The following is a 25,757-nucleotide window of genomic DNA, read 5'->3' as shown; positions in this document are numbered from 1 at the left end:
AGGCTTCGGGTCGAAACACCAGGACTCATCATCATTACAGTCACTGAAAGTAAGCATGCAGGTACAGCAAGCAGTGAAGAAAGCAAATGGCATGTTGGCCCTTCATAACAAGAGGTGTTGAGTATAGGAGCAAAGAGGTCCTTCTGCAGTTGTACAGGGCCCTAGTGAGACCACACCTGGAGTATTTTGCGCAGTTTTGGTCTCCAAATTTGAGGAAGGACATTCTTGCTATTGAGGGCGTGCAGCGTAGGTTCACTAGGTTGATTCTCGGGATGGCTGGACGATATGTTGAAAGATTGGAGCGACTGGGCTTGTATACACTGGAATTTAGAAGGATGAGAGGCAATCTTATTCAAACATATAAGGTTATTAAGGAATTGGACACGCTAGAGGCAGGAAACCTGTTCCCGATGTTGGGGGAGTCCAGAACCAGGGGCCGCAGTTAAAGAATAAGGGGTAAGGCATTTAGAACGGTGATGAGGAAACAGTTTTTCACACAGAGGGCTGTGAGTCTGTGGAATTCTCTGCCTCAGAGGGCGGTGGAGGCCGGTTCTCTGGATGCTTTCAAGGGAGCGTTAGATAAAGCTCTTAAAGATAGCGGAGTCAAGGGAAATAGGGAGAAGACAGGAACGGGGTGCTGATTGTGGATGATCAGCCATGATCACAGTGAATGGTGGTGCTGCCTCGAACGGTCGAATGCACCTATTGTCTATTGTCTATCTCTCTGCCTCCACAGATGCTGCTTGACCTGCTGAGTTACTCCAGCAGCATAGTTTTTGCTTCAGATCACACCATCTGCAGGCCCGTGTCACACAATTAATTGTTGGGATTTGGGACTGGGGAGAGGAGGTTTGGGGAGATAAATAGCTCGGGACAATATCCCTGACATGAAACTAGTCTGGAGAAGAAATATTTCACGCGCATAATCGAAGGCAGTAAAATTTGATAGTTATGATAATGGAAGGGATTGTCATTTTATTTAATGGTAAATGTGAACTTCCTTTATATTTATTGAGGGGGATCTTTTTAATTCATGAACCAATTTTCTTGCACAACCCACAGATACTCATTCTCCCCAAGTTACTTGAATCACACCGAACTTTCCTTTAGGGCATTGTGTATACATCTCCAACAGGTAAATCAAGCATTACCCCATTAATATCTAACCAACTTAACATCTCCTGTTGTTTATCTTTGACTGATTGCCTTCTTTGGCTCAACAGTTTCCATCGACTCAGCAACTGAGGAATAATAATGTCGCTGAGAATGTTTAATTATATTTCCATGAGCTTACACCCATGATTTGTACTCGCATTAATAATCAAATGTTGCTCCATCTATCTCTTTATGCTCATTAATTGCTTCCGCACTATCAGCTCGCATTGAAAGTCCATCTCACTTGTCCACTAAAAGATGATTTTCCAGCATCTGCAGTTCCTTCTTGAACATTATGCGGTGGAGTAACTCTCGCGGGTCAGCCAGCATCTCCGGAGAATGCCGATGGATTCAGTCTGAAGAAGGGACTAGGTCTCCAAATTTGAGGAAGGACATACTTGCAGGGTGGTAAGAAGTGTAGTCCAGATAGCTAAATAATCTTATATGTTTCAAGCCCTAGTGAGCCTAGTGAGAAGTTGGAGTATTGTGTGCAGTTTTGGTCCCCTAATTTGAGGAAGGACATTCTTGCAATTGAGGGAGTGCAGCGTAGGTTTACAAGGTTAATTCCCGGAATGGCGGGACTGTCATATGCTGAGAGAATGGAGCAGCTGGGCTTGTACACTCTGGAGTTTAGAAGGATGAGAGGAAATCTCATTGAAACATATAAGATTGTTAAGGGCTTGGACACGCTAGAGGCAGGAAACATGCTCCCGATGTTGGGGGAGACCAGAACCAGGGGCCACAGTTTAAGAATAAGGAATAAGCCATTTAGAACGGAGATGAGGAAACACTTTTTCTCCCAGAGAGTGGTGAGTCTGTGAAATTCTCTGCCTCAGAGGGCGATGGAGGCAGGTTCTCTGGATGCTTTCAAGAGAGAGCTAGATAGGGCTATTAAAAACAGCGTAGTCAGGGGATATGGGGAGAAGGCAGGAATGATTGGGGATGATCAGCCATGATCACATTGAATGGCGGTGCTGGCTCGAAGGGCCAAATGGCCTACTCCTGCACCTATTGTCTATTGTCTATTGTCAATAAGATCCCTCTCATCCTTCTAAATTCCAGAGTATACAAGCCCAGCCGCTCCATTCAATCAACATTTGACAGTCCCGCCATCCCGGGAATTAACCTGGTGAACCTACGCAGCACTCCCTCAATAGCAAGAATGTCCTTCCTCAAATTAGGGGACCAAAACTGCACACAATACTCCAACTTCTCACTAGGCTCACTAGGGCTTGAAACATATAAGATTATTTAGCTATCTGGACTACACTTCTTACCACCCTGCTTCCTGTAAGGACTCCATCCCCTACACCCAATTCCTCCGTCTACGCCACAACGTTGCCTATTTCCTTCGCTCCATAGATGCTGCCTCACCCGCTGAGTTTCTCCAGCATTTTTGTCTACCTAAGATTATTAAGGGTTTGGACATGCTAGAGGCAGGAAACATGTTCCCGCTGTTGGAGTCCAGATCCAGGGGCCACATTTTAACAATTAGGGGTAAGCCATTTAGAATGGAGATGAGGAAATAAAATTTCACACAGAGAGTTGTGGGTCTGTGGAATTCTCTGCCTCAGAAGGCGGTGGAGGCCGGTTCTCAGGTTGCTTTCAAGAGAGAGTTAGATAGAGCTCTTAAAGATAGCGGAGTCAGGGGATATGGGGAGAAGGCAGGAACGGGGTACTGATTGTGGATGATCAGCCATGATCACCTTGAATGGCAGCGCTGGCTCGAAGGGCCGTATTGCGAAGTCCTGCACCTATTGTCTATTGACTTGAAACGTCACCTAAGATAGACACAAAAATATGGTGTAGCTCTGCGGGACAGGCTGCATCTCTGAAACGTCACCTACCCATATTCTCCAGAAATGCTACCTGACCTGCTGAATTACTCCAGCACTTTGTATCTTTTTTTTGTAAGCCTACATCTGCAGTTCCCTGTTTCTACATTTTTTTCATACAATACATCCACCACCCTACAGCATAAAATGTGTCCTGATTTTAAATTTTCTGAGACCTACTAATTTTATTCCTTTGCTAATTTTGCACGTTAGCAAAATGATATAGCTTTATCGTGCACTTTATTATACTGCTATAAATATTGCAGATCTAAATCGAGGATATTCATCTGCACCAATCAGTTTGATTTTCAATTTGCATCATAAAGTCACACAGCACGGAAACAAGTTCTTCAGACCAACTCGTCCTTGCCGAACAAGATGCCCCATCTAAGCCAGTCCCCGTTAGCCAGAGGTTGGACCATATCCCTCTAAACCTTTCATGTCCATGTACCTGTCCAGGTGTCTTTTAAATGCTGTTATAGTACTTGCCTCAACTACCTCCTTTGGTGGCTCGTCACACATACCCACCAGCATCTGAGTGAAAATGTTGCCCTTCACGTTAGTGTTAAATCATTCCTCCCTCACTTCAAACCAATAACGTATGGATGCTTTCAAGAGAGAGCTAGATGTGGCTCTTAAAGATAACAGAGTCAGGGGATATGAGGAGAAGGTAGGAACGGGGTACTGATTGGGGATGATCAGCCATGATCACATTGAATGGCTCGAAGGGCCAAATGGCCTGCTCCTGCACCTATTTTCTATTGTCTATAACCCTTAATAATCTTATGTTTCAATAAGATGCCCTCTCATCCTTCTAAATTACAGAGTATACAAGCCTAACCGCTCCATTCTATCAACATAAAATAGTCCTTTCATCCCGGGAATTAACTTGGTGAACCTACGCTGCACTCCCTCAATAGCAAGAACGTCCTTTCTCAATAGTCTATTGTCTATTGCTTCTTAATTCACTCGAGCCTGTGCTGTATGAATGAATTAATGCAAAATCATTTATAATGCCAACGCAGTTCTAAGGGATCACTGTTGTTTAGTTTTCGTTTAGAGATACAGCAGGGAAACAGGCCCTTCGGCCCACCGGGTCCGCACCGGTCAGCGATCCCCACACACTAGCATTCTCCTGCGCCCACTCGGGCCAATTTTTACATTTACCCAACCAATTAACCCACAAACCTGCACGTCTTTGGAGTGTGGGAGGAAACCGAAGATCTCGGAGAAAACCCACGCAGGTCACGGGGAGAACGTACAAACTCCGTACAGACAGCACCCGTAGTTGGGATCGAACCTGGGTCTCCGGCGCTGCATTCGCTGTAAGGCAACAACTCTACCGCTGCGCCACCGTGGCCACCCTAAAGTTGAAGTTAAAGTTGAAGCTGCCACCTGTCATATGTTCATAAGTTATAGGAGCAGAATTAGGGCATTCGGCCCATCAAGTCCTCTCCGCCATTCAATCATGGCTGATCTATCTCTCTCCATAACCCCGGACACCCAAACCAATCAAGAATCTATCTATCTCTGCCCCAAATTCCTCAGTTTTCTATTAAATCGTTCCCCTATCACCTTAAACCAATGTATGCCCTTTTTGGAGACACATAATGCTGGAGTAACTCAGCGGGACAGGCAGCATCGCTGGTGAGAAGAAATAGGTGACCTTCGGGTCGAGACCCTTCTTCAGACTTCAGGCTTCAGACCCATTCCTTCTCCTCAGAGATGCTGCCTGACCCGCTAAGTTACTCCAGCATTTTGTGTCTACCTTCGATTTAAACCAGCATCTGCAGTTCTTTCCTGCACATTATACCCTTTTTGTTCTTGATTGCCCTACCCGAGGAAAAAGACTATGCATTCACCTTATTTATTCCCCTCATGATTTTATACATCTCTCAGCCTCCTGCACTCCAATTGATTTAGTCAGAGGGTGGTGAACCTGTGGAATTCTTTGCCGCAGAAGGCTGTGGAGGCCAAGTCAGTGGATATTTTTAAGGCAGAGATAGGTATAGATTCTTGATTAGTACAGGTGTTGGGGAGAAGGCAGGAGAATGGGGTTAGGAGGGAGAGATAGATCAGCCATGATTGAATGGTGGAGTAGACTTGATGGGCCGAATGGCCTAATTCTACTCCTATTCCTTATGACTTATGACCTTATGATTACCCCTCAGCCTCCTGCACTCTAATTGTGAAATGCATTTGGCTCAAAACAGTGTTACGTAGCTGTCTCCCTGTTGTGCTGCATTCCTTTTTGAACACACTGACTCTTTGCCGTTGATTTTCCCCACACATCATTCCTCCCAGACCTGATGTCTGGAAATAGCACTTGAAGTGTGACACTGCAACGCAAACCTGCACTCTTTCAGCTCCTGAGGAGCGTGTTTTCAGAATGAGCCTGAGTTTAGTTTGGTTTAGAGATGCAGCGCGGTAACAGGCCCCGTCGGCCCTACCGAGTCCGCGCCGACTAGCGATCCCCGCACTTCCCCGCACGCGCTAGGGACAATTCTACATTTATACCAAATCCAATTCGTCCACAAACCTGGACGTCGTTGGGACTGTGGGAGGAAACCGAAGATCTCGGAGAAAACCATCGGAGGTCACGGGGAAGAACGTACAAATTCATTACAGACAAGCACCTGTAGTCTGGATCGAACCCGGGACCCTGGCACTGTAAGGAAGCAACTCTACAACTGGTCCATGAAACAATAATGGGAGAGTTAATGGCAGATTTCTCCCGGGGAATGCAGGCATAGGTAACTCCAGAGGCTTCTGAAGGACATTGGTCATTCAGCATTACATTACAGCAAGGAGCCCCACTTGGTAAAATATTTTTGCTGGTCAATAATAAAACCCCATTTTGAGGAAGTCCAGAACCAGAGGTCACAGTGTCAGAATAAGGGGTAGGCCATTTAGGACTGAGATGAGGAAAACCTTTTTCACTCAGAGAGTTGTGTGGAATTCTCTGCCACAGAAGAGAGAGTTAGATTTAGCTTTTAGGGCTAACGGAATCAAGGGATATAGGGGAAAAAGCCGGAACGGGGTAGTGATTTTCGATGATCAGCCTTGATCATATTGACTGACTGGAAGGGCCGAATGGCTTACTCCTGCACCTATTTTCTTTGTTTCTGTGTAAATCCTCTCACTGCTTCTCCATCATTGACAATGGGCATAGACACAAAGAGCTGGAGTGACTCAGCGGGGCAGGCAGAGAGAAGGAATGGGCGACGTTTCGGGTCGAGACCCTTCTTCAGACAATGGGCACGCTCACATGACGGACATGTTCCGTGCTCTTTATTAATGTACCCAGTCTAAAATGTATCCACATTATAAATCTACCTGCTCTTCCTCCAGTTAGTTAATGAGTACAGATCAGTATGTGTTGTGGTACCAATCTGTCTTCCATTGCCATCAGGTTCCCGTGCATGGTCGCATTAAATCTTGCAATACCACTGCGGCTCTGTGATCATCTCCTGAAACAGACTCCATTTATCAATTTATTTCTGTTCTGCAGTGTCCCCAAGGATCACTTTCCTCATTTGTCACTTTTTTCGTTTATTAGCTAAACTTTCCTTCAACTCGGTTAACTAATTTGATATCCTTCTTACACGAACCTCAATCTTCTTTCCACCAGTCGTAACTGAAATATATCCACTCATAAGCGATAGGAGCAGGATTATGCCATTCGGCCCATCAAGTCTACCCCACCATTCAATCATGGCTGATCTATCTCTCCCTCCTGACCCCATTCTCCTGCCTTCTCCCTGTAAACTCTGGCACCCGTACTAATCAAGAATCTTTCCTTCATTGCTGTGAAAATATCCATTGACTTGGCCTCCACAGCCTTCTGCGGCAAAGAATTCCACAGATTTGTAAATAAGCTCTTCCTAAGCTTCTCCCCAGTCTAGGTCAGTCAATAAACCACTGATTCAAGCACTGGAACAACTAATCTTTTTTTTTGGATAGCACAACAAATTACCCTATACGATACCTAAACCACTGCAGGTTCGATCCTTGTATCCGCCTGGCCAAGCCTTTTAGCCTCGTGCAAGCAGAGACATTCCAAAAGGTCACGCAGTCCCCAGCGCTCTTCCAGAAGGTCGACAACGGACCTCGTGGGGGCTGCCTTTCCTGGGATAACCTTGAGGGGCCGAACTACAGAGGGGTGGTACATTTACAATTCAATCAAGTATAACAAATTACAATAAAACATTACTGACAGGTACACAGGCCAATTACAGATACTTTTTACATTGTTGCAGGTGAAGCTTCCTGAAGGCGCTAACAGAACCTGGAATAATGCAACATTTACCCTGGGATTCAAACAAACCAGACAGCTTAACATTTCAACCAATCAACACTTAGTTTGAATTTATCCAATTAACCTCATGCATTTTACATTTCCTAGGATGTCTTCTGCAAAAATCCCATCCATCTGTCAATTGAATATGCAACACTGATCTGGGCGCCAGACTTGCTGGCACCATTCAGAAGGTTGTCCCATTTCTACAGAGCACACCAAACTTAACCATAATGGCCTAGCAATACATGAGTCCTGATTAAAGTTTGGGTACTATGGCTGCTCGGTTTCAGCCAGGATTAACAGATTCACCAACCTCTGACTAAAGAAATTCTCCTTCTTAAAGGAACGTCCTTTAATTCTGAGCTGTGACCTCTGGTCTTTGACTCTCCCACTAGTGGAAACATCCTCTCCACATCCGCTCTATCCACTCTTAACATATAATTAAATCCTAACTTTTGGAAACACTATTTCTACATGTAGCTAACAACATTAAATGTAGCTTTCCTTTTGTTTAGTCTATATTTGCTCCTCGTTGTAAGATAGTGAGCAGAAATCCTGGGGCAGAAGCTCTTAGGCAATTACGTCAGCCATTCTGCCAACTTAACTGTGTGCAAATACTTAAACTCAGAACAATCAGGATCAAACTTAGGAAACCTGTCTCCAGAGATGCTGCCTGATGCGCTGTTAGTCCAGCAATTTGTGTCTATCTTCAGTATAAACCAGAATCTGCAGTTCCTTTCGAAGCATTTTCATTTGTGCAATTAATGTAAGAATACTTTGCATTAGGTCTCCACTATTGTTGCTTTGGTTTTCTGTTTCGCTGCCTCTATTTTCTATCTATGCATTCTTGGGATCATTTCTGGACTTTGTGCATATTTGGCCTCTGCCTTTGTCCACCGAGCCCGCACCGACCAGCGATCCCCGCACACTAACACTATCCTACACACACAAGGGAAGAGAGACTTGTCACTAGGGACACACTAGCGGACAGTTTACATTTTCACCAAGCCAATTAGCCTAAAAACCTGTATCCCCCGTGGAGTGCGGGAGGAAACCAGAGCACCCGGGAAAAACCCCACGCAGGTCACGGGGAGAACGTACAAACTCCGTACAGACAGCACCCATAGTCAGAAATGAACCTGGGTCTCTGGCGCTGTAAGGCAGTAACTCTACCGCTGCGCCACCGTGCCGCACACTGGTGTTTCCTGCAACGTTGCCATGTCATTCTTTTCCTTCAATTGATAAGGCTACTTGCTCTCTTAGCTTGGACAGAGTTCTTCGAAAACAAAGTTTCTGGGATCGTGAGGAAAAGTTCTAAAACTAAAGGAATAACTGTTAACTTGAAGTAAGTGCGTGCGTAATAGTCAACATGAACTCAATGGGCAAATGGCTTGCTTCTATTTTGCAAAAATGTTGAGTCTTGAGGTATATTTTCTTGATTTCCGACAATAGACAATAGGTGCAGGAGTAGGCCATTCGGCCCTTCGAGCCAGCACCGCCATTCAATGTTATCATGGCTGATCATCCCCAATCAGTACCCCGTTCCTGCCTTCTCCCCATATCGCCTGACTCCGCTATATTGAAGTGCCCTATCCAGCTCTCTCTTGAAAACATCCAGAGAACCGGCCTCCAACGCCCTCTGAGGCAGAGAATTCCACAGACTCACCACTCTCTGTGTGAAAAAATGTTTCCTCGCCTCCGTTCTAAATGGCTTACTCCTTATTCTTAAACTGTGGCCCCTGGTTCTGGACTCCCCCAATGTTGGGAACAATTTTCCTGCCTCTATCGTGTCCAAACCCTTAATAATAATTTATGTTTCAACAAACAGAACAGCAGATAGGGTGGTATTTTTGGCAGGTGGGACTAGCAACCTGAAAATACGGAGCAAACGTTTAAGGTTTAAGGGCATTTTTGTACATGATCAATGAGAGCTTGCTGTTTTCTCAGAAGGAAAAGCGAAGAAGTCCTTCCGATATGAAAATTGTTTGCATTTTCCAATGAAATTCCTCGTACGTTGTAAAACATACTTGGCGAATAAAGTGTGATTCTGATTTTCAAAAACTGTATCTGCAATGAAGGTGATTTAGCAAGCCACACAATGGTGTTTTGGTATTGTCAGTTCTACAATCGGCAGTAAATTTTTTAATATTCTTTTCGGATAAGCATTGTTCGCCATGCTAAAAAAATTTACTGGAGCATCCTTTTGTAGAAAGAAACAATTTAGTCAGCACAATGACTCAAGAATATTTCTTTGCGATATTCTTCATTATAGTCGAGTAGTTTTCTTGATTAAAATGTTCTTTTAAAAAAACTATCTGATTCCAGCTGCCAGGACAGATGATGAAATGTGAGGTTTCTCTTTGGTAAATTCACACATGCACAGTGTCTATCACTTGCATGTTTATAGGCATGGTCCTTTTGATCTTGTGCATGATGCCATTCCATGCAAAGACAAGTGCTATCGGTGTGTCTAACATCTGCTTCTTTCCTTTCTCGACGTTTCTGCTTTCAGAAGTCAACCGTGTACCAGGTGAGGCCCTTTTTCACCGGTTAATCCGCGCCTAACTCGCTGAATGTAGTCGGTCTTTTCATTCACTGTAAAAAAAGTAATTAAAATACTGAGAACGGGGGAAAAAAATAAAGTATTGCAAAGTGTCCATTCCTCTTTCATGGCGCAACATTAATTAATGCAGCATGATAGTTATTTATATGGAAGGACAGTTGATTTCTAAAGGAGGATACCTGTATAGATTTATATAAAATTATAAAAATTATTTGTTGAAATAATAATTAAATACATTTTTTTAATTTATAAGATTAAATAAATGAAGTAATTAACTAACTAATGATAGTTATCTATATGGAAGGTCAGTTGGTGTCTAAAGAAGCACATCTATAGATATATGGAATTACTAGTTGGTGATTATTAAATACATTTTATTAACTAACTAATTAAGTAACTAATGATAGGTAGACAAAAATGCTGGAGAAACTGAACAGGTGAGGCAGCAACTATGGAGCGAAGGAACAGGCGACGTTTCAGGTCGAGACCCTTCTTCAGACTGAATTAGTCTTGACCCGAAACATCGCCCATTCCTTGGCTCCGTAGATGCTGCCTCATCCGCTGAGTTTCTCCAGCATTTTTGTCTACCTTCGATTTTTCCAGCATCTGCAGTTCTTTCTTAAACAAGTAACTATTGATAGTTATATATGGAAGGTCAGTTGATGTCCAAAGAAGCACAAATTTATAGATATATAGATATACAGCAGATAAATTGAATTAATAGTTGAAGTAATAATTAAATACATTTTATTAACTAACTAATTAACTAACTAAAGATAGTTATTTATATGCAAGGTCGATTGATATCTAAAGAAGCACCTGTATAGATATATGGGATTAATAGTTGATATAATAATAAGGAACAGTTTACATACACACATGTAATTAATAGTTGAAATAAGACGGGCTACTCTGGTAGGTGGTGACGTTGTAGATAGCACATTGTTCTACTGTGGGAAGAAAAAGATTCATGGTCACTAACTCAAAGGTTACTGACATAAACCATTAAAAAACATTGGTAACAGTTTCACCAAGAGGAATTGCTGAGTTAAACTATATTCAGTAATTGACCTAAACTTTACAAAGAACAATGTAATCACTTGATTTATATATTTTTTTCGTGCCCACAATTCTTCCACTGTCCCAAAACTAATATATTCTTTGCCACTGTTAATAAATGAACCTATTTCAGAAATAGCTTTACACTTTTTAAATTATATACACTGTACACCAGGAATTTGTGCATGGTGTATCTTCTGCTGCCAAGAGGAAAAATAGCCACGGTTACACTATCATCTGGGATTCCTTGCTTAATTCCCCATAACAAACAATTAGCTAATATTTATTGATGACCCCTTAATGTGCCAAACGATAATATATGGCTGAAATTGTAACTGATTGAGTCATGGAGTCATAGAGTGATACAGTGTGGAAACAGGCCCTTCGGCCTAACTTGCCCACACCGGCCAACATGTCCCAGCTACACTAGTCCCACCTGCCTGCGTTTGGTCCATATCCCTCCGAACCTGTCCCATCCATGTACCTGTCCAACTGCTTCTTAAACAATGGGATGGACCCGGCCTCCTCTGGCAGCTTGTTCCGTACACCCACCACCCTCTGTGTGAGAAGATAACTAATTGCACAAGATAACTAATTGAAAACTCTAACTTTAAAATGCTTAAAAGTTACAGATAAAGGTTTAAAATATTTAAAACATACGAAACAAACACATTGCGCTTTAGCCAAACCTGGACTGTGACCTAAACGTTTTCAACCTCTGTCGGTTTTTTTAAGCTGTTTGTACAATTTCGGAGGCACAATAGGTGACTCATTTGACTCGTCTGGAATCAGTTCACTCTGATCCAGTTCTTTAATGAGGCAAGCTTTTTCACTCACGGTTAAAAAAAAAAGCTTTGCGTGTGTTTGATAACATACTTAGCCTTAAGTATGTGAAATCACAACACCGACCGGTATTGGACCAAGCTCTGTGCATTTCTTTGACTGCAATTCTTCCTCTTCAAAGGTTTCTCGCATCTGATGATGGGCGAGCAAGGTATGCTATCTTTCCCATTCTTTCTGCTCCTATTTAACTTCCTTTTAAACCCCTCCCCATGCTGCTATTTTTTGAGTAGCAATGCAGTGCGGGATGAGTTTCTGTTTCATGCATTTGCTATTTCGAGGCTTTCTATTACTGCAACCTGTTTAGTGTTGAATGGCGGGTGGATGATTCAGGCGGCTGTCTTGAAGTGTGATTGCAATCATAAGGGCCAACACCTGATATTCAGAATGCTTTTAAAAAAAAATTTAAATGCGACGTCAGGTATGCACAGATTCATATTTGTGTATGCACAGATTCATATTTGTGTATGCACAGATTCATATTTGTGTATGCACAGATTCATATTTGTGTATGCACAGATTCATATTTGTGTATGCACAGATTCATATTTGTGTATGCACAGATTCATATTTTCAACATTGCATGGCCCCAAAAACGCAATTAAAAAAAAAATCCAGCAATAACCACTGAAGCTATCAATGGGTGGAAATAATGCCTGATATTTTCACATTGATAACCATTGATAACCAGAACTGCATAAACTGCATAAAGTTATTTTTTTGCTCTTTGGCTTTGCCATTGCATGTATGTTTATATTTTGTTTAACACGCTGCATTTGTATGTGATTTTGTCTGATCGTCAACAGATTTTAGTGCATTACTGCAGAAACCTGCAATAATTCACAGTTATTATTCTGTTGTGTTTTGTAGTGTGTGATGTGTTGACGTGTTCCTAATTTGTTATCCTTCCCCTTCTTCATTGCCCCCTCAATGATGGATTTCATGCTTACTTGGATCCAATCTTCATTTCTGTAGGTAGAAGTAAAGGTAGAGTTGGGTTTATATATTTACTGCTTGTTACGAAGAGTTTATTTTATATAAAGATTGTTGAACTGTGAATGCGGTACCACAGCTTGAGCTGAAATGGCTATCAGGCTTTGACCTGATAAATGTTGGTTATAGAAATGTATTATATTGTTTTTTTTTAACCTTAACATAATTGTCAAAGTACTGCAAATGCCAGTGAGTTGGAGAAGCACTGCTCCATTCTTGACATGAGTTCGATGTTGCATTGCATGGAAGAAAATTGTTGTCTAGAATTTCCAAGTTTGATTTTTTTTTAATACATACTGTGAAAATCTTGTGTTGGATTAAAATTACAATCGCTGGTCTGACTGCAAAGTAATTCAACGAATCGTATTCTTAAACTCCTCTGCATGTTCAAGGTATGTTTTGTGGAGGAGACCCACTGTAAATACAAGGCAAGGAAAATTCCACAGTCAGTGGGAATTATTTGAGCTGATTTCATGGTTTGAGAACCAGTCTGTGTCAATTAAACAGTGATGGGAGTTGATTAAGTCTATTAATCCAGATTTTCGAGCTGAACAACAAAAATAAACTCCTACAAGTACATCAAGAGATTTGTGTTACACTGAATTTTTAATTGTATATAAATGTAAACCTATTTCAAGGATTGGTCAGATATTCAATATTGATTGGCAGATGAAGAGTTGAATGACGCAGTCCATGTTTTTTTTATTTTCATGCTGTCTTTGCGTTCTACAAATGTGAATACTTGACACAAAATGACTTCATCTTACTATCAATAGATCAGGGGTAAAAAAAAGCTGCTACAATTTTCCCACTGTGTCATTCATTTTATTTTCAGTCTGGTTTCAGGAATAAGCTGACAGCTTTTTGATAAATGGTTTCATGTTTGCAGTCTCCGTCTGCTCTCTAATTAGCTTTTCCAACATTATGTTGCACCGTTCTTTTTTTTATAAACGTCTGAAGTAAAGATGCATGTGTTCGCTGTGGGTGTTGCGTCAATTTTTCTGTTACTGCCTTCACAATTATTTTAGAGACGTTTTTTTCTATGGTTTACCAGATATTGCCTGACATTTTTTTGTATGATTACAATATAAGAACGAACTGTGCTAAAGATTAAAAAAAACACGCAAATGCTATCAAATGCCGTTTAACCGAATACTCTGGTGAAGAACGGTTAATGATACCAAACAACACACACTGCAATGTAATGAAGAACTTGGCAGAGTGTACAACAGCATTCTACCTACTGAGTCCCATTGTGTACGGTTGAAACTGAATTTCACTTCGTTGAGATTTTACATTCATAAGACTTGGTGCTTGCTATTAACAAAAACTTTTCTTCTAATGGGATGCTTCCCCTTTATTTCATTAAATAAACATATTTGTTGCAGTAAATGTTGAAATAGAAAACAGATCACGTGGCGTGTATGAATCATACCCATAGAAATCTCCCACAGTGTCATTTCAAAGCAATTAGATGGGATATTTTCATTAGTAGCAGTCATCTGATAGCTATTAAAACATTAATGGGATCAGGTGACGTAATGTCACACGTGGTGTTTTTTTGTAATACTACCTGGAAATATCAACAATAGACCTCTGGCCTTTTATGTTCCAATGACCATTTCTTTATATTCACTTGTTCTGACTGACTCCATAGCAAACAATTAGCACCTTGGTTGTTTAAAAAGAAAAAAACTTCTGAGGTTTTCACATAATGTCATGAATAAGAAATGAAGATTTGTAACAGCCTGAGGAGATCTCAACTGTGTGTCTGCTCTTGAAATAGCTCTTGCATGAAAGGGCCTATCCCACTTGGGCGACTCTCTAGCTAGGCGACTGCCAGGGACTAGTTTTAATGGAATTCACCTACGGCACCTGGCGACAATCTACGACAGCACCTACGGCGACCCATGGCACCAAAGATTGTCGCCACTGTCGGCAACATTTTTTCAACAAGTTGAAAATTTTGCGGCAATCGTCTGTAGTCGCCCAAAAAAATCGCCTAAGTGGGACTAGCCCTTGACTGTATTTTTTAAGACATTTTGCTGAGGGACTGAAGTGGGAGGAATGTTCCATTGAGCCTGGATGATGAAGGATTGCGGCAAAAGTACGAAGCAAAAAACAAAAACAATTTGAACGTTTTACCTTTGAGTGAAGTCACTTAATGAATATGATTCTCATATTCAACCTTGGTCACACTTATTTATTGACGTGCTCTGTGCTATATCAATATGATAAATCTGTTTAAGGTTGCTAACCCATGTGCTCCGTTATTGTACATTGCCTCGTATTAAAGTTTTGCCGTGGGTTGTGTCTTAAGGGCCTGTCCAACTGTACGAGGTAATTCAAGAGTTCTCCCGAGTTTTCCCCTGATTCGAACTTGGAGAATGACCGTAGCGGGTCTGTAGGAGTTCATGCATGTCTCGTAACGGCTCGTAATGTTAACGGTAGGTACTCGGGAAATCCGGTAAACTCGTGACGTTTTTTCAACACTGCAAAACATGTCCACGAGTAAAAAAATACTCGTGAAGAAAAAAATGGTTACTTTTTACTCGTACGAGCCGCTACGGGACATCCACGAACTCCTACGGAACTGCTACGGACATTCTCCGAGTTCGAATCAGGGGAAAACTCGGGAGAACTCTTGAATTACCTCGTACAGTGGGACAGGCCTTTTAGTGTTTCACAGGAAGGCATTTTCAAGAGTCAAGAGCGTTTTATTGTCATATGTCCCAGAGAGAACAATGAAATTCTTACCTGCAACAGCACGACAGAATATGTATACATAGTACACTGTAAACAATATAATAAATGAGATAGAAATGTTCAGTGTGTATATACAGTATACACATACTCACACACACGCACACATGCGCGCACACGCACACACACATATATATATATATGTGTGTGTGTGTATATATATATATATATATTCATGTGTATGTACATACACACTTAAAATACAAACCAACAATAATGGTGCAATGATAATAATAATAGTCTATTGTAGTTCAGAGCTTATTTGAGGTTGTAGTGTTTAATAGCCTAACGGCTGTAGGGAAGTAGCTGTTCCTGAACCTGGACGTTACAGTTTTCAGGCTCCTGTACCTTCTTCCCGATGGCAGGGGTGAAATGAGTGTGTGGCCAGGGTGGTGTGGGTCTCTGATGATGCTGGCTGCCTTTTGGGGGCAGTAACTACTGTGGATTCCTTCGATGGTGGGGAGGTCAGTTCCCCTGATGGACTGGGCAGCGTTCATAACTACTTGTAGTCTTCTTTGCTCCTGGGCGTTCATGTTTGCCGAACCAGGCCGTGATGCAACCAGTCGATATGCTCTCTACTGCACACCTGTAGAAGTCCAGCTTAGTTTATACATCAGACCAGCAAATGTGTTTGGCTTGCTTTTAAAATTTTTTGATCCGTAATTATGTGAATCTATTGAAAATATTTTCACTTTTCCTTCCCATTTCCACTATTGACTTCTTGGGCCGGCTGATATATTATTCCAATGATTATCAATCTTTGCCTCTAGCAAGTAATATTCTCCTTTCATCAATTTGCTGTCAGTGTCAGCTGACCTTGGTGCTGTCAAACATAATGGAAATTTAGAGTCACAGAGGCATACCTTCTGTTTTTTTCATAGAAAATAGGAGTAGGCCATTCGGCCCGTCGAGCCAAGACAGCACTGCCATTCAATATGATCACGGCTGATCACATTTTTCAGTCAGAGGAAGATTCTTGACCCGAAACGTCATCTAAGTTTAGTTTAGTTTAGAGATACAGTGCAGAAACAGGCGCTTCGACCCACCAAGTCCGCACCGACCAGCGATCCCCGAACACTTACATTATCCTGCACACATTAGGGACAATTTACAATTATACCAAGCCAATTAACCTACAAACCTGCTCGTCTTTGGAGTGTGGGAGGAAATCGAAGATCTCGCAGAAAACCTACGTGGTCACGGGGAGAACGTACAAACTCCGCACAGGCAGTCGTAGCCGGGATGGAACCCGGGTCTCGGGTGCACCCATCCATGTTGTCCAGAGATGCTGCCCGACCTCCTGAGTTGCTCCTGCACTTTGTGTCCTCTTGTGTATCTGCACTGTTTGTGACTCCAAGCCTACTCCCCGAAACACCTCCCCGCTTCTGTATAGTCTTCTCGTGTATTTCCTCCTGCACTTTCCGTTCTGTTCCAGCTGATCGACGAACGCAGCAGGTCCCCAGGTTGCGAACCCCTTGCATATGGGCATTCTTGTTTCCGAACTAACTCCCACAATGTTAATAGTTTCAGAGGTCTGCCGCACAACCTTTCTTGAGTCGGTTTCTCCGGCTTTTGATGCACCTGTACCGCGTACCAGAGGGCAGGAGGTTGAACAGGAACTGTCCAGGGTGGGAGGGGTCTTTGATTATTTTCCTGGAATTGCAGAGGTGCCGAGAGCTGGAGATGTCTTCCAGGGAAGGCAGAGGGCTCGGAAAAAGGGATGCAAATGGGTTGAGATCTCACGGCCGAAGCAATCTCTCTGTCGAACGAGGCGGCCTGCCTGATTTATTTGACAGTGATTCATTATGGTGGCTAGAGTTAGAGTCATGATCCAGCCTCTTCGGCCCAAGATAAGCACAAAATGCTGGAGTAACTCAGTGGGTCAGGCAGCATCTCTGGAGGAAAGGAATGGGTGACGTTTCGGGTCGTGACCCTTCTTCAGTCCTTCGGCCCAGCTCGCCCACGCCGACCAACATGCCCCATCCAAACTAGTCTCACCTGCCTGAGTTGGGCCCATATTATTCTAAACGTATACTATTCATCTACCTGTCCAAATGTCTTTTAAAAGACATTGTGAGAATTGTACCTTGTACGTTGTGATCATCACTTCCAAAGAGTCCACCAGGGACTATATTGGAATTTGGACCAAGCCCACTAACCTACAAACCTGTCGTATTTGGAATGTGGGAGGAAACCGAAGATCTCGGAGAAAACCCACGTAGGTCACGGGGAGAACGTGCAAACTCCATACAGACAGCACCTATGATTGGGATCGAACCCGGGTCTCCGGCGCTGCATTCGCTGCAAGGCAGCAACTCTACCGCTGCGCCACCGTGACTGTGAGAAATTGTTGCAATGACATGGGAAAAGAACTTCACAGTCGGCAAGTGACAGATTTGTTTCAACCTATTACTTTGTGAATGTGTAGGTGGCGGAATGCTTGTCGCCAAAGATAGACATGAAGTGCGGAAGTAATTCAGGGGGTCAGGCAGCCTCTCTGGAGAAAAAACGGATGGGTGATGTTTCGGGTCGGGACCCTTCTTCAGACTAGAACCAAAACCCCAAATGTCACCCATCCTTTTTCTCCAGAGATGCTGTCTGAACCGCAGAGTTACTCCAGCTTTTTGTGTCTATCTTTGATATAAACCTGCATCTGCAGTTCCTTGTTTCCACTACCTGTTGCACTTTGGAGCACTTTCTATTCAGTTCCAGCTGATTACAATGAACAACAGACAATAGGTGCAGGATTAGGCCATTCGGCCCTTTGACCCAGCACCGCCATTCAATGTGATCATGGCTGATCATCCACAATCAGTACCACGTTCCTGCTTTCTCCCCATATCCCCTGACTCCGCTATCTTTCAGAGCCCTATCTAGCTCTCTCTTGAAAGTATCCGGAGAACCGGCCTCCACCGCCCTCTGAGGGTTGTCCCCAGATTACGTGATCTTCTTACTTCCTGGACGAATAACCTGCTGTGGAATAAATCATGAAAAAGATGGTACAGCTACGATATGATAGAAACATATAAAATAGGTGCAGGAGTAGGCCATTCGGCCCTTCGAGCCTGCACCGCCATTCAATATGATCATGGCTGATCATTCAGAATTAGTAACCCGTTCCTGCTTTATCCCTTCATTCCATTAGCCCTCAGAGCTAAATCTAACTCTCTCTTGAAAACATCCAGTGAACAGGCCTCCACTGCCTTCTGTGGCAGAGAATTCCACAGATTCACAACTCTCTGGGTGAAAAAGTTTTTCCTCATGTCAGTCCGAAATGGCCTACCCCTTATTCTTAAACTGTGCGATCCCTGGCTCTGGACCCCCCAACATGGGGAACGTTTTTCCTGCATCTAGCCTGTCTAATCCCTTGAGAACATTATCGCGGAGGGAAGTTGGTCTGCCACCAGACAAAAGGTACAGTTCCAAGGCGTTGAAAATGTCATGTGCGTTATAATAATAATGCACAATGCACAGTTTTCGGTTGATTCCGCTCAATTAACTTAATTCCCTGCTTTGATAAGTTTTTCTGAATCAGAGACTCTGCTTATATTTGCGCACAAAAATATTTCAGACTAAATGAAGCTCTTATGATTTTGTGTTTTAATCTTGTACCTTCCACCGGGCATGTTCTAATGGCAGTGGAGCAGAAAATGAACCAAGATCAATTAAGGGCCTGTCCCACTTGGCGATTTTTTTCGGCGACTGCCGACATCATATCAGGATCGCCAAAAGATTTTGAACATTTCAAAATCCAGCGGCGACAAAAAGAAAATGTTGCGACACTTGAAAAAAACACTGCGCGCCCAATACGTCATCACACCCGCGTCACGCCATAAATCCTTCGGTGACCTGATACGTCAGTCTATGATGGCGGCAGTCGCCGAAAAAATCGGCAAGTGGGACAGGTAGTGTCAAGAGAGGAACAAGAGGAAGAAGAAATAAGAATTATCATTATTCTCAGGCGTTCTGATCCCACACGGTACACACTCTCTTGGGGCAAATGCCACGAGAGCATAATAGAATGTAGATTGTGTAGCTGGTTTTAATTTCCATTCTTCTTTAATCCTCTGGACTCTCTGCAAGCACCTGGCTAATTTATGGTACTAATTGATGCCCTGATTGCTGTTAACTAGATCATTGTACTTACTGTCGAAGGTGCCTTTAGAAAGGAGAGGAGGAGGAATTTCTTTAGTTTAGTTTAGAGATACAGCACGGAAATGGGCCCTCGGGCCCACTGAGTGCGCGCTGACCAGCGATCCCCGTATATCCGCCACCACTGACCAGCGATCCCCGTATATTCCACCACCAGCAGTGTGTTCCAGGCACCCACCACGTCTGTGTAAAAAAAAAACTTGCCCAGAACATCCCCTCTAACCTTTAACCTCTGCCCCCTGTGCCTCTCATAATTGTCTATACACTTCTATCAGGTCTCCCTTCAACCTCTGGCGTTCCAGAGAAAACAATCCAAGTTGTTCCAACCTCTTGGATTGTTTTCTCCATGTTCTCTTTACACCGACTGCACGTATTTACAAATGAGTACGTACAGAACGCAGAGAGATGTAGGAGTGCAGGCACATAGTTCCCTCATAGTGGCGTTACAGATAGAAAGGGTGGTAGTCTAGTTGGTTTCGTTTTGAGATACAGCGCGGAAACAGGTCCTTCGGCCCACCGAGTCCACGCTGACCAGCGGTCACCGTACATTAACGCTATCCGACACACACTAGGAACAATTTACATTTATGCCAATTAACCCACAAACCTGTACGTCTTTGCAGTGTGGGAGGAAACCGAAGATCTCGGAGAAAACCCACGCAGGTCATGAGGAGAACCTACCAACTCCGTAGAGGCAGCACCCGTGGTCAGGATCGAACCGGGGTCTCTGGCGCTGTAAGGCAGTAGCACTTCTGCTACGCCACCGTGCCACACTACTAATTGATGACCTGATTGCTGTTAACTATATCATTGTACTTACTGCCGATGATACCTTTAGAAAGGAGATGAGGAGGAATTTCTTTAGTCAGAGGGTGGTGAATCTGTGGAATTCATTGCCACAGACGGCTGTGGAGGCCAAGTCAATGGATATTTTTCAGGCGGAGATTGCAAGGTTCCCGATTAGTAAGTGTGTCAGGGGTTATGGGGAGAAGGCCGTTGAGAGAATGGGGTTGAGAGGGAAAGATGGATCAGCCATGATTGAATGGTGGAGTAGACTTGATGGGCCGAATGGCCTAACTCTGCTCCTATAACTTCTGAACTTCTGAAATCTAATCAGCGGAGCTTAAAAACATTTTTCTGATTAACTGCTGCCCATTTTATACCGTTGCATAATTCAATGTTATATCATCCGCACTTCCGATGGATTTTCAGTTTCCAATCATAAACCTTTGGTTGAATGAATATATGTTAACGTCTAACAATTATCTACTGTGTCTTTATCACTTTTATTATTTCATTTTTGACAAAGACATGCAATCGTATGTTAGCAATTGGGGAATGTCTGTTGTTGACACAAAGTGCATTCAAATGAAGTTGTTCCATGTCATTGTCTTTTCCGGACACGCTATTGAGCACGCAGTCTCATTATACCAACCTTTAAGACCCCCACAGCCGCATAGTTATTGCTTTGGACAGTAGCACAGTTCATGCTACTAAATTGGGGTAAGGCAGATTGCAACATTAGTTTAGTTTAGTTTAGTTTGGAGATACAACGCGGAAACGGGCCATTCGGCCCACCGACTCCGTGCCGACCAGCGATCCCCGCGCACTAACATTATCCTACACACACTAGGGACAATTTGCATTTACACCAAGCCAATTAACCTACAAACCTGTACGTCTTTGGAGTGCGGGAGGAAACCGAAGATCTCGGAGAAAACCCACGCAGGTCATGGGGAGAATGTGCAAACTCCGCACAGACAGCACCCGTAGTCGGGATCGAACCCGGATCTCTGGGACCCGGATCGAACCCGCAAAAGGCAGCTACTCTACCGCTGCACCACCGTGCCACCCGGGTGAGAAAAAGTGTTTCCTCGTCTCCGTTCTAAATGGCTTATTCCTTATTCTTAAACTGTGGCCCCTGGTTCTGGACTCCCCCAACATCGGGAACATGTTTCCTGCCTAGCGTGTCCAAGCCCTTAACAATCTTATATGTTTCAATGAGATCCCCTCTCATCCTTCTAAACTCCAGAGTGTACAAGCCCAGCTGCTCCATTCTCTCAGCATATGACAGTCCCGCCATCCCGGGAATTAACCTTGTAAACCTACGCTGTATTCCCTCAATAGCAAGAATGTCCTTCCTCAAATTAGGGGACCAAAACTGCACGCAATACTCCAGGTGTGGTCTCACTAGGGCTCTGTACAACTGCAGAAGGTCCTCTTTGCTCCTATATTCGATTCCTCTTGTTATAAAGGCCAACATGCCATTCGCTTTCTTCACTGCCTGCTGTACCTGCATACTTACTTTCATAGACTGATGTACAAGGACCCCCAGATCCTGTTGTACTTCCCCTTTTCCCTACTTGATGCCATTTAGATAGTAATTTACAGCCACTTATGACTGTGACAGTCGCCGGCAGTCACCGAAAAAATGCGTGTCGAGTGTTTGGATAGCGTCACCACGGGTGGTGATGGAGGCAGATATGATGGTGGGATTTTGAGGCATTTTGATAGGGTATGGAGGTATATGGATTACATGTACACCGATGAGATTAGTTTATCTTGGCAATATATTTGGTGCAGATACTGTGAGTCAAAGGGTATGTTCTAAGTGCTGTGCTGTTCTAAGTCCTATTATTCAAATTCTAAATCGTCAGAAGGTCATAAGTGATAGGAGCAGAATTAAGCCATTCAGCCCATCAAGTCTACTCCGCCTTTCAATCATGGCTGATCTATCTTCTTTAGTCAGAGGGTGGTGAATCTGTGGAATTCTTTGCCACAGAAGGCTGTGGAGGGCAGTTCAGCGGATATATTTAAGGCAGAGATAGATAGATTCTTGATTAGTACGGGTGTCAGGGGTTATGGGGAGAAGGCAGGAGGACACGCTAGAGGCAGGAAACATGTTCCCGATGTTGGGGGAGTCCAGAACCAGGGTCCACAGTTTAAGAATAAGGGGTAAGCCATTTAGAACAGAGACGAGGAAACACTTTTTCTCACAGTTGTGAGTGTGGAATTCTCTGCCTCAGAGGGCGGCGGAGGACTGTTCCCTGGATACTTTCAAGAGAGAGCTAGATTGGGCTCTTAAAAATAGTGGAGTCAGGGGATATGGGGAGAAGGTAGGAACGGGGTACTGATTGGGGATGATCAGCCATGATCACATTGAATGGCGGTGCTGGCTCGAAGGGCCGAATGGCCTACTCCTGCACCTATTGTCTATTGGGATTAGCAGGGAGAAATAGATCAGCCATGATTGAATGGCGGAGTAGACTTGATGGGCTGAATGGTCTAATTCTGCTCCTATATCTTATGATCCCTCCTGACCCCATTCTCCTGCCTTCTCCCCATAACCACTGACACCCAAACGTGTATAAATAGCGCTGTGAACATTGTTTGCCAAATGAATAGTGTATGAAGGCTCTCAGGCATCGGAAGACCTGATTTTCGAAATATAATTTTGAAGCATCTTTAAGACAGGAAAGATAGTTACAGAAATGCAGAAGTTAAGGGAGGATGGTGGCAGTTATTTAATTGAACAGACAGCTAAACTTCCAAAAAAATCTCTTAACATATAACCTTCCTGTAGTAATCAAACTTACATTGTTTTAAAGAATGCAGTTGCCAGTTCACAGAGTGGGAGAGCACTTAAGTGATATTTATTGGGAACTGACAAGGCAATCTTTTTTGAAAATAGACACAAAGTACTGGAGTAACTCAACGGGTTTGGTATTGTTTAAGGGGCTGTCCCACTTGGGCGACCTAATCCGCGAGTTCTGGCGAGTTTGCCCTCGACTCATACTTGCAGCATGGTCGACACGAGGTCGTAGGAGGTCTTCGTAACTCTCCTTCATGCTCGAGAGTGGGCCCCGCGTACTCGAGGCCTCAGCTAGGTCGCGGCGTTTTTTTCAACATGTTAAAAAATGCCCGCGAGTGTAAAAAGGTCGCCATGGGAAAAATCTATACTTTTTTTACTCGTAGGTTTGGTCGTAGTAGGTCGTAGTAGGTTGGCATGTTGATGGTAATTAATCGAGTGTACTCGAAGGAAGTCTTCATCATAGTCGAAGGGAGGTCGAAAGAGATCAAAGGAGGTCGTCTTCACTCCACTATTCGGTGTCCAATTTTCCCGAAGTTAGTCATAGCTAGTCGAAGCTAGTCTTCAACATAGTCGAAGGAGGTCTTCCACATTGTCGAAGTCAACGTTCACACTGCTGGGTTGTAAGATGCCCAAGCAAAATCCTTTCTATTGATTTTTGCAAAGGACTTCTTCAAACAACTTAACATCCATTGATACTTTAAGGCCATCACCGCTAGCCGTTGGATGTAAGCCACCTGATTATACATCATTGTAACCACACAGGGGAGAGAAATCGAGTAATGAGGAAACACTTTTTCACCCGGAGAGTTGTGAATCTGTGGAATTCTCTGCCACAGAAGGCAGCGGAGGCCAATTCATTGTTGGTTTTCAGGAGGGAGTTAACGGCCTGTCCCACTTGCCGTTTTTTTTTGGTGACTGCCGGCGTTATATCAGGGTCGCCAAAACATTTGGAACATTTTCAAAATCCAGCGGGGACAAAAAAATGTCACGACACTTGAGAAAACACCGCGGGTCAACACATCGTCACGCCACGTCACCGCCGCAAATTTTTCGGTGACCTGATACGTCAGTCACTGATGCCGGCAGTCACCGAAAAATCGGCAAGTGGGACAGGCCCTTCAGATATAGCTCTTAGGGCTGATGGAATCAAGGGATATGGGGAAAACAGCAGGAACGGGGAACTGATTTTAGGTGATCAGCTAACCCAATGGGCCGAATGGCCTACTCTTGCACCTATTTTTCTATGTTTAATATTAATCAAACCTCACTGAAAATTGTTTGCTTCTGATTTGTTCCGGCGTCGAGGCAGTTCTCAGGAATGGAATTCGGACGTTGTCCCGGGGGCAGCCTGCCTGCATTCTGGAAGCTCGGTGTGATATGAGGTGCCTGCGAAGGTTAATGGCGCCCAGACCTCACGTCAATGCACAACTCCGCACTGCAAAGCTTGTCGTTCAGTCTCTGTGTTCAATCAGAACCCAGTTCTCCACTTGGTTTGACTGAGATGAGGGGCCAGCATTCTATTGAAAACAATTTTCTCATCAATTCAGAATTTAACATGTTTCCTATCCTTTTGCCTCAATGTTTTTCGCTTCGCAGAAGAGTTGGTTTGTTTATTGAAAGACAAGCGAGTGTTGGTTCCATTTTTATTGAGGGGATTTTCTTATTCTTTGGTACAAACAGCTATTAATGCGGTTACTCAATCATAGGGACACGAGTAGATTTTCCAGGAAATCAATTTATTGACCTACAATTGTACTTGAATGGGCGTGGAACACTTTGTGACATAGCTATTTTCAGATCACAGATTTGGCAATTTACATAGCTGTCTAAATGTTATTGCAATCAGAAGTTGTATGAACTTGGTAGTTACTTGGTAGTTACTTATTTGTGAGAAGCTGTGTTTCCTCGGACATGAAGACAGACACAAGAAGCTGGAGTAACTCAACGGGTCAAGGGCCCGTCATTTGCTCCTCATTTACGCGCCATATGTAAAATAGGTTGACGCGTCGTTACGCGCAAATCACGCGTCATCATGCCGTCTGGTGTGCGATGGCATTAGAATACCCTGCGGCGCGTGGCGACGCATGTTTACGCACGGTGACATAACCATGCGTCACCACGCGATACACGTGAGACGTCGAGACGCCAGCGTGCGACGCCAATGCATCAGCGTGCGACGCCAATGCATCAGCGTGCATACATCACACGTCACGCAGGTGGCGCGTGAGGATTTCGTGCAGCACGAAATCCTGGAGCACCACGCGATACCGCGCGCATCTCCACACTCCTCCACACCTCTCCATGCGTCCGTCCTGCGCTACCCACAAGCTACCCGTGCATCACAATGCGTCGACCACATTTTTGGAGGTTGCATAAATGGCGCGCAAATGACAGCCAAGTGGGACAGGCCCTTCAGGCAGTATCTCTGGAGTGACTCAGCGGGTCAGGCAGCATCTCTGGAGTAACTCAGCGGGTCAGGCAGCATCTCTGGAGAGAAGGTATAGG

The 25,757-nt window shown here is 43.7% G+C and overlaps 1 protein-coding gene across 19 annotated transcripts in view; it reads left to right on the top strand.

Moving 5' to 3' along the window:
* The window catches only part of nrxn3 (neurexin 3), a 1,403,890-nt gene that overhangs the window by 11,671 nt on the left and 1,366,462 nt on the right, over nucleotides 1-25,757 (top strand). For 11 of the 19 annotated variants that reach the window (XM_033027583.1, XM_033027581.1, XM_033027575.1 and 8 more), the window contains exons 2-4: nucleotides 9,803-9,820; nucleotides 11,877-11,906; nucleotides 12,728-12,739. The exons of 2 other annotated variants lie outside the window; for them this stretch is intronic. In XM_033027583.1, the coding sequence (XP_032883474.1) occupies nucleotides 9,803-9,820; nucleotides 11,877-11,906; nucleotides 12,728-12,739 (60 nt within the window). Of the gene's footprint in view, nucleotides 1-9,362; nucleotides 9,369-9,802; nucleotides 9,821-11,876; nucleotides 11,907-12,727; nucleotides 12,740-25,757 lie in introns of those variants that run through there. 6 more of the 19 variants (XM_033027582.1, XM_033027591.1, XM_033027576.1 and 3 more) reach the window with 3 other exon arrangements.

Source organism: Amblyraja radiata, chromosome 9 (assembly GCF_010909765.2).
Source record: "Amblyraja radiata isolate CabotCenter1 chromosome 9, sAmbRad1.1.pri, whole genome shotgun sequence".
Taxonomy (NCBI): domain Eukaryota; kingdom Metazoa; phylum Chordata; class Chondrichthyes; order Rajiformes; family Rajidae; genus Amblyraja; species Amblyraja radiata.
This window is presented reverse-complemented; position numbering and strand designations above follow the sequence as displayed.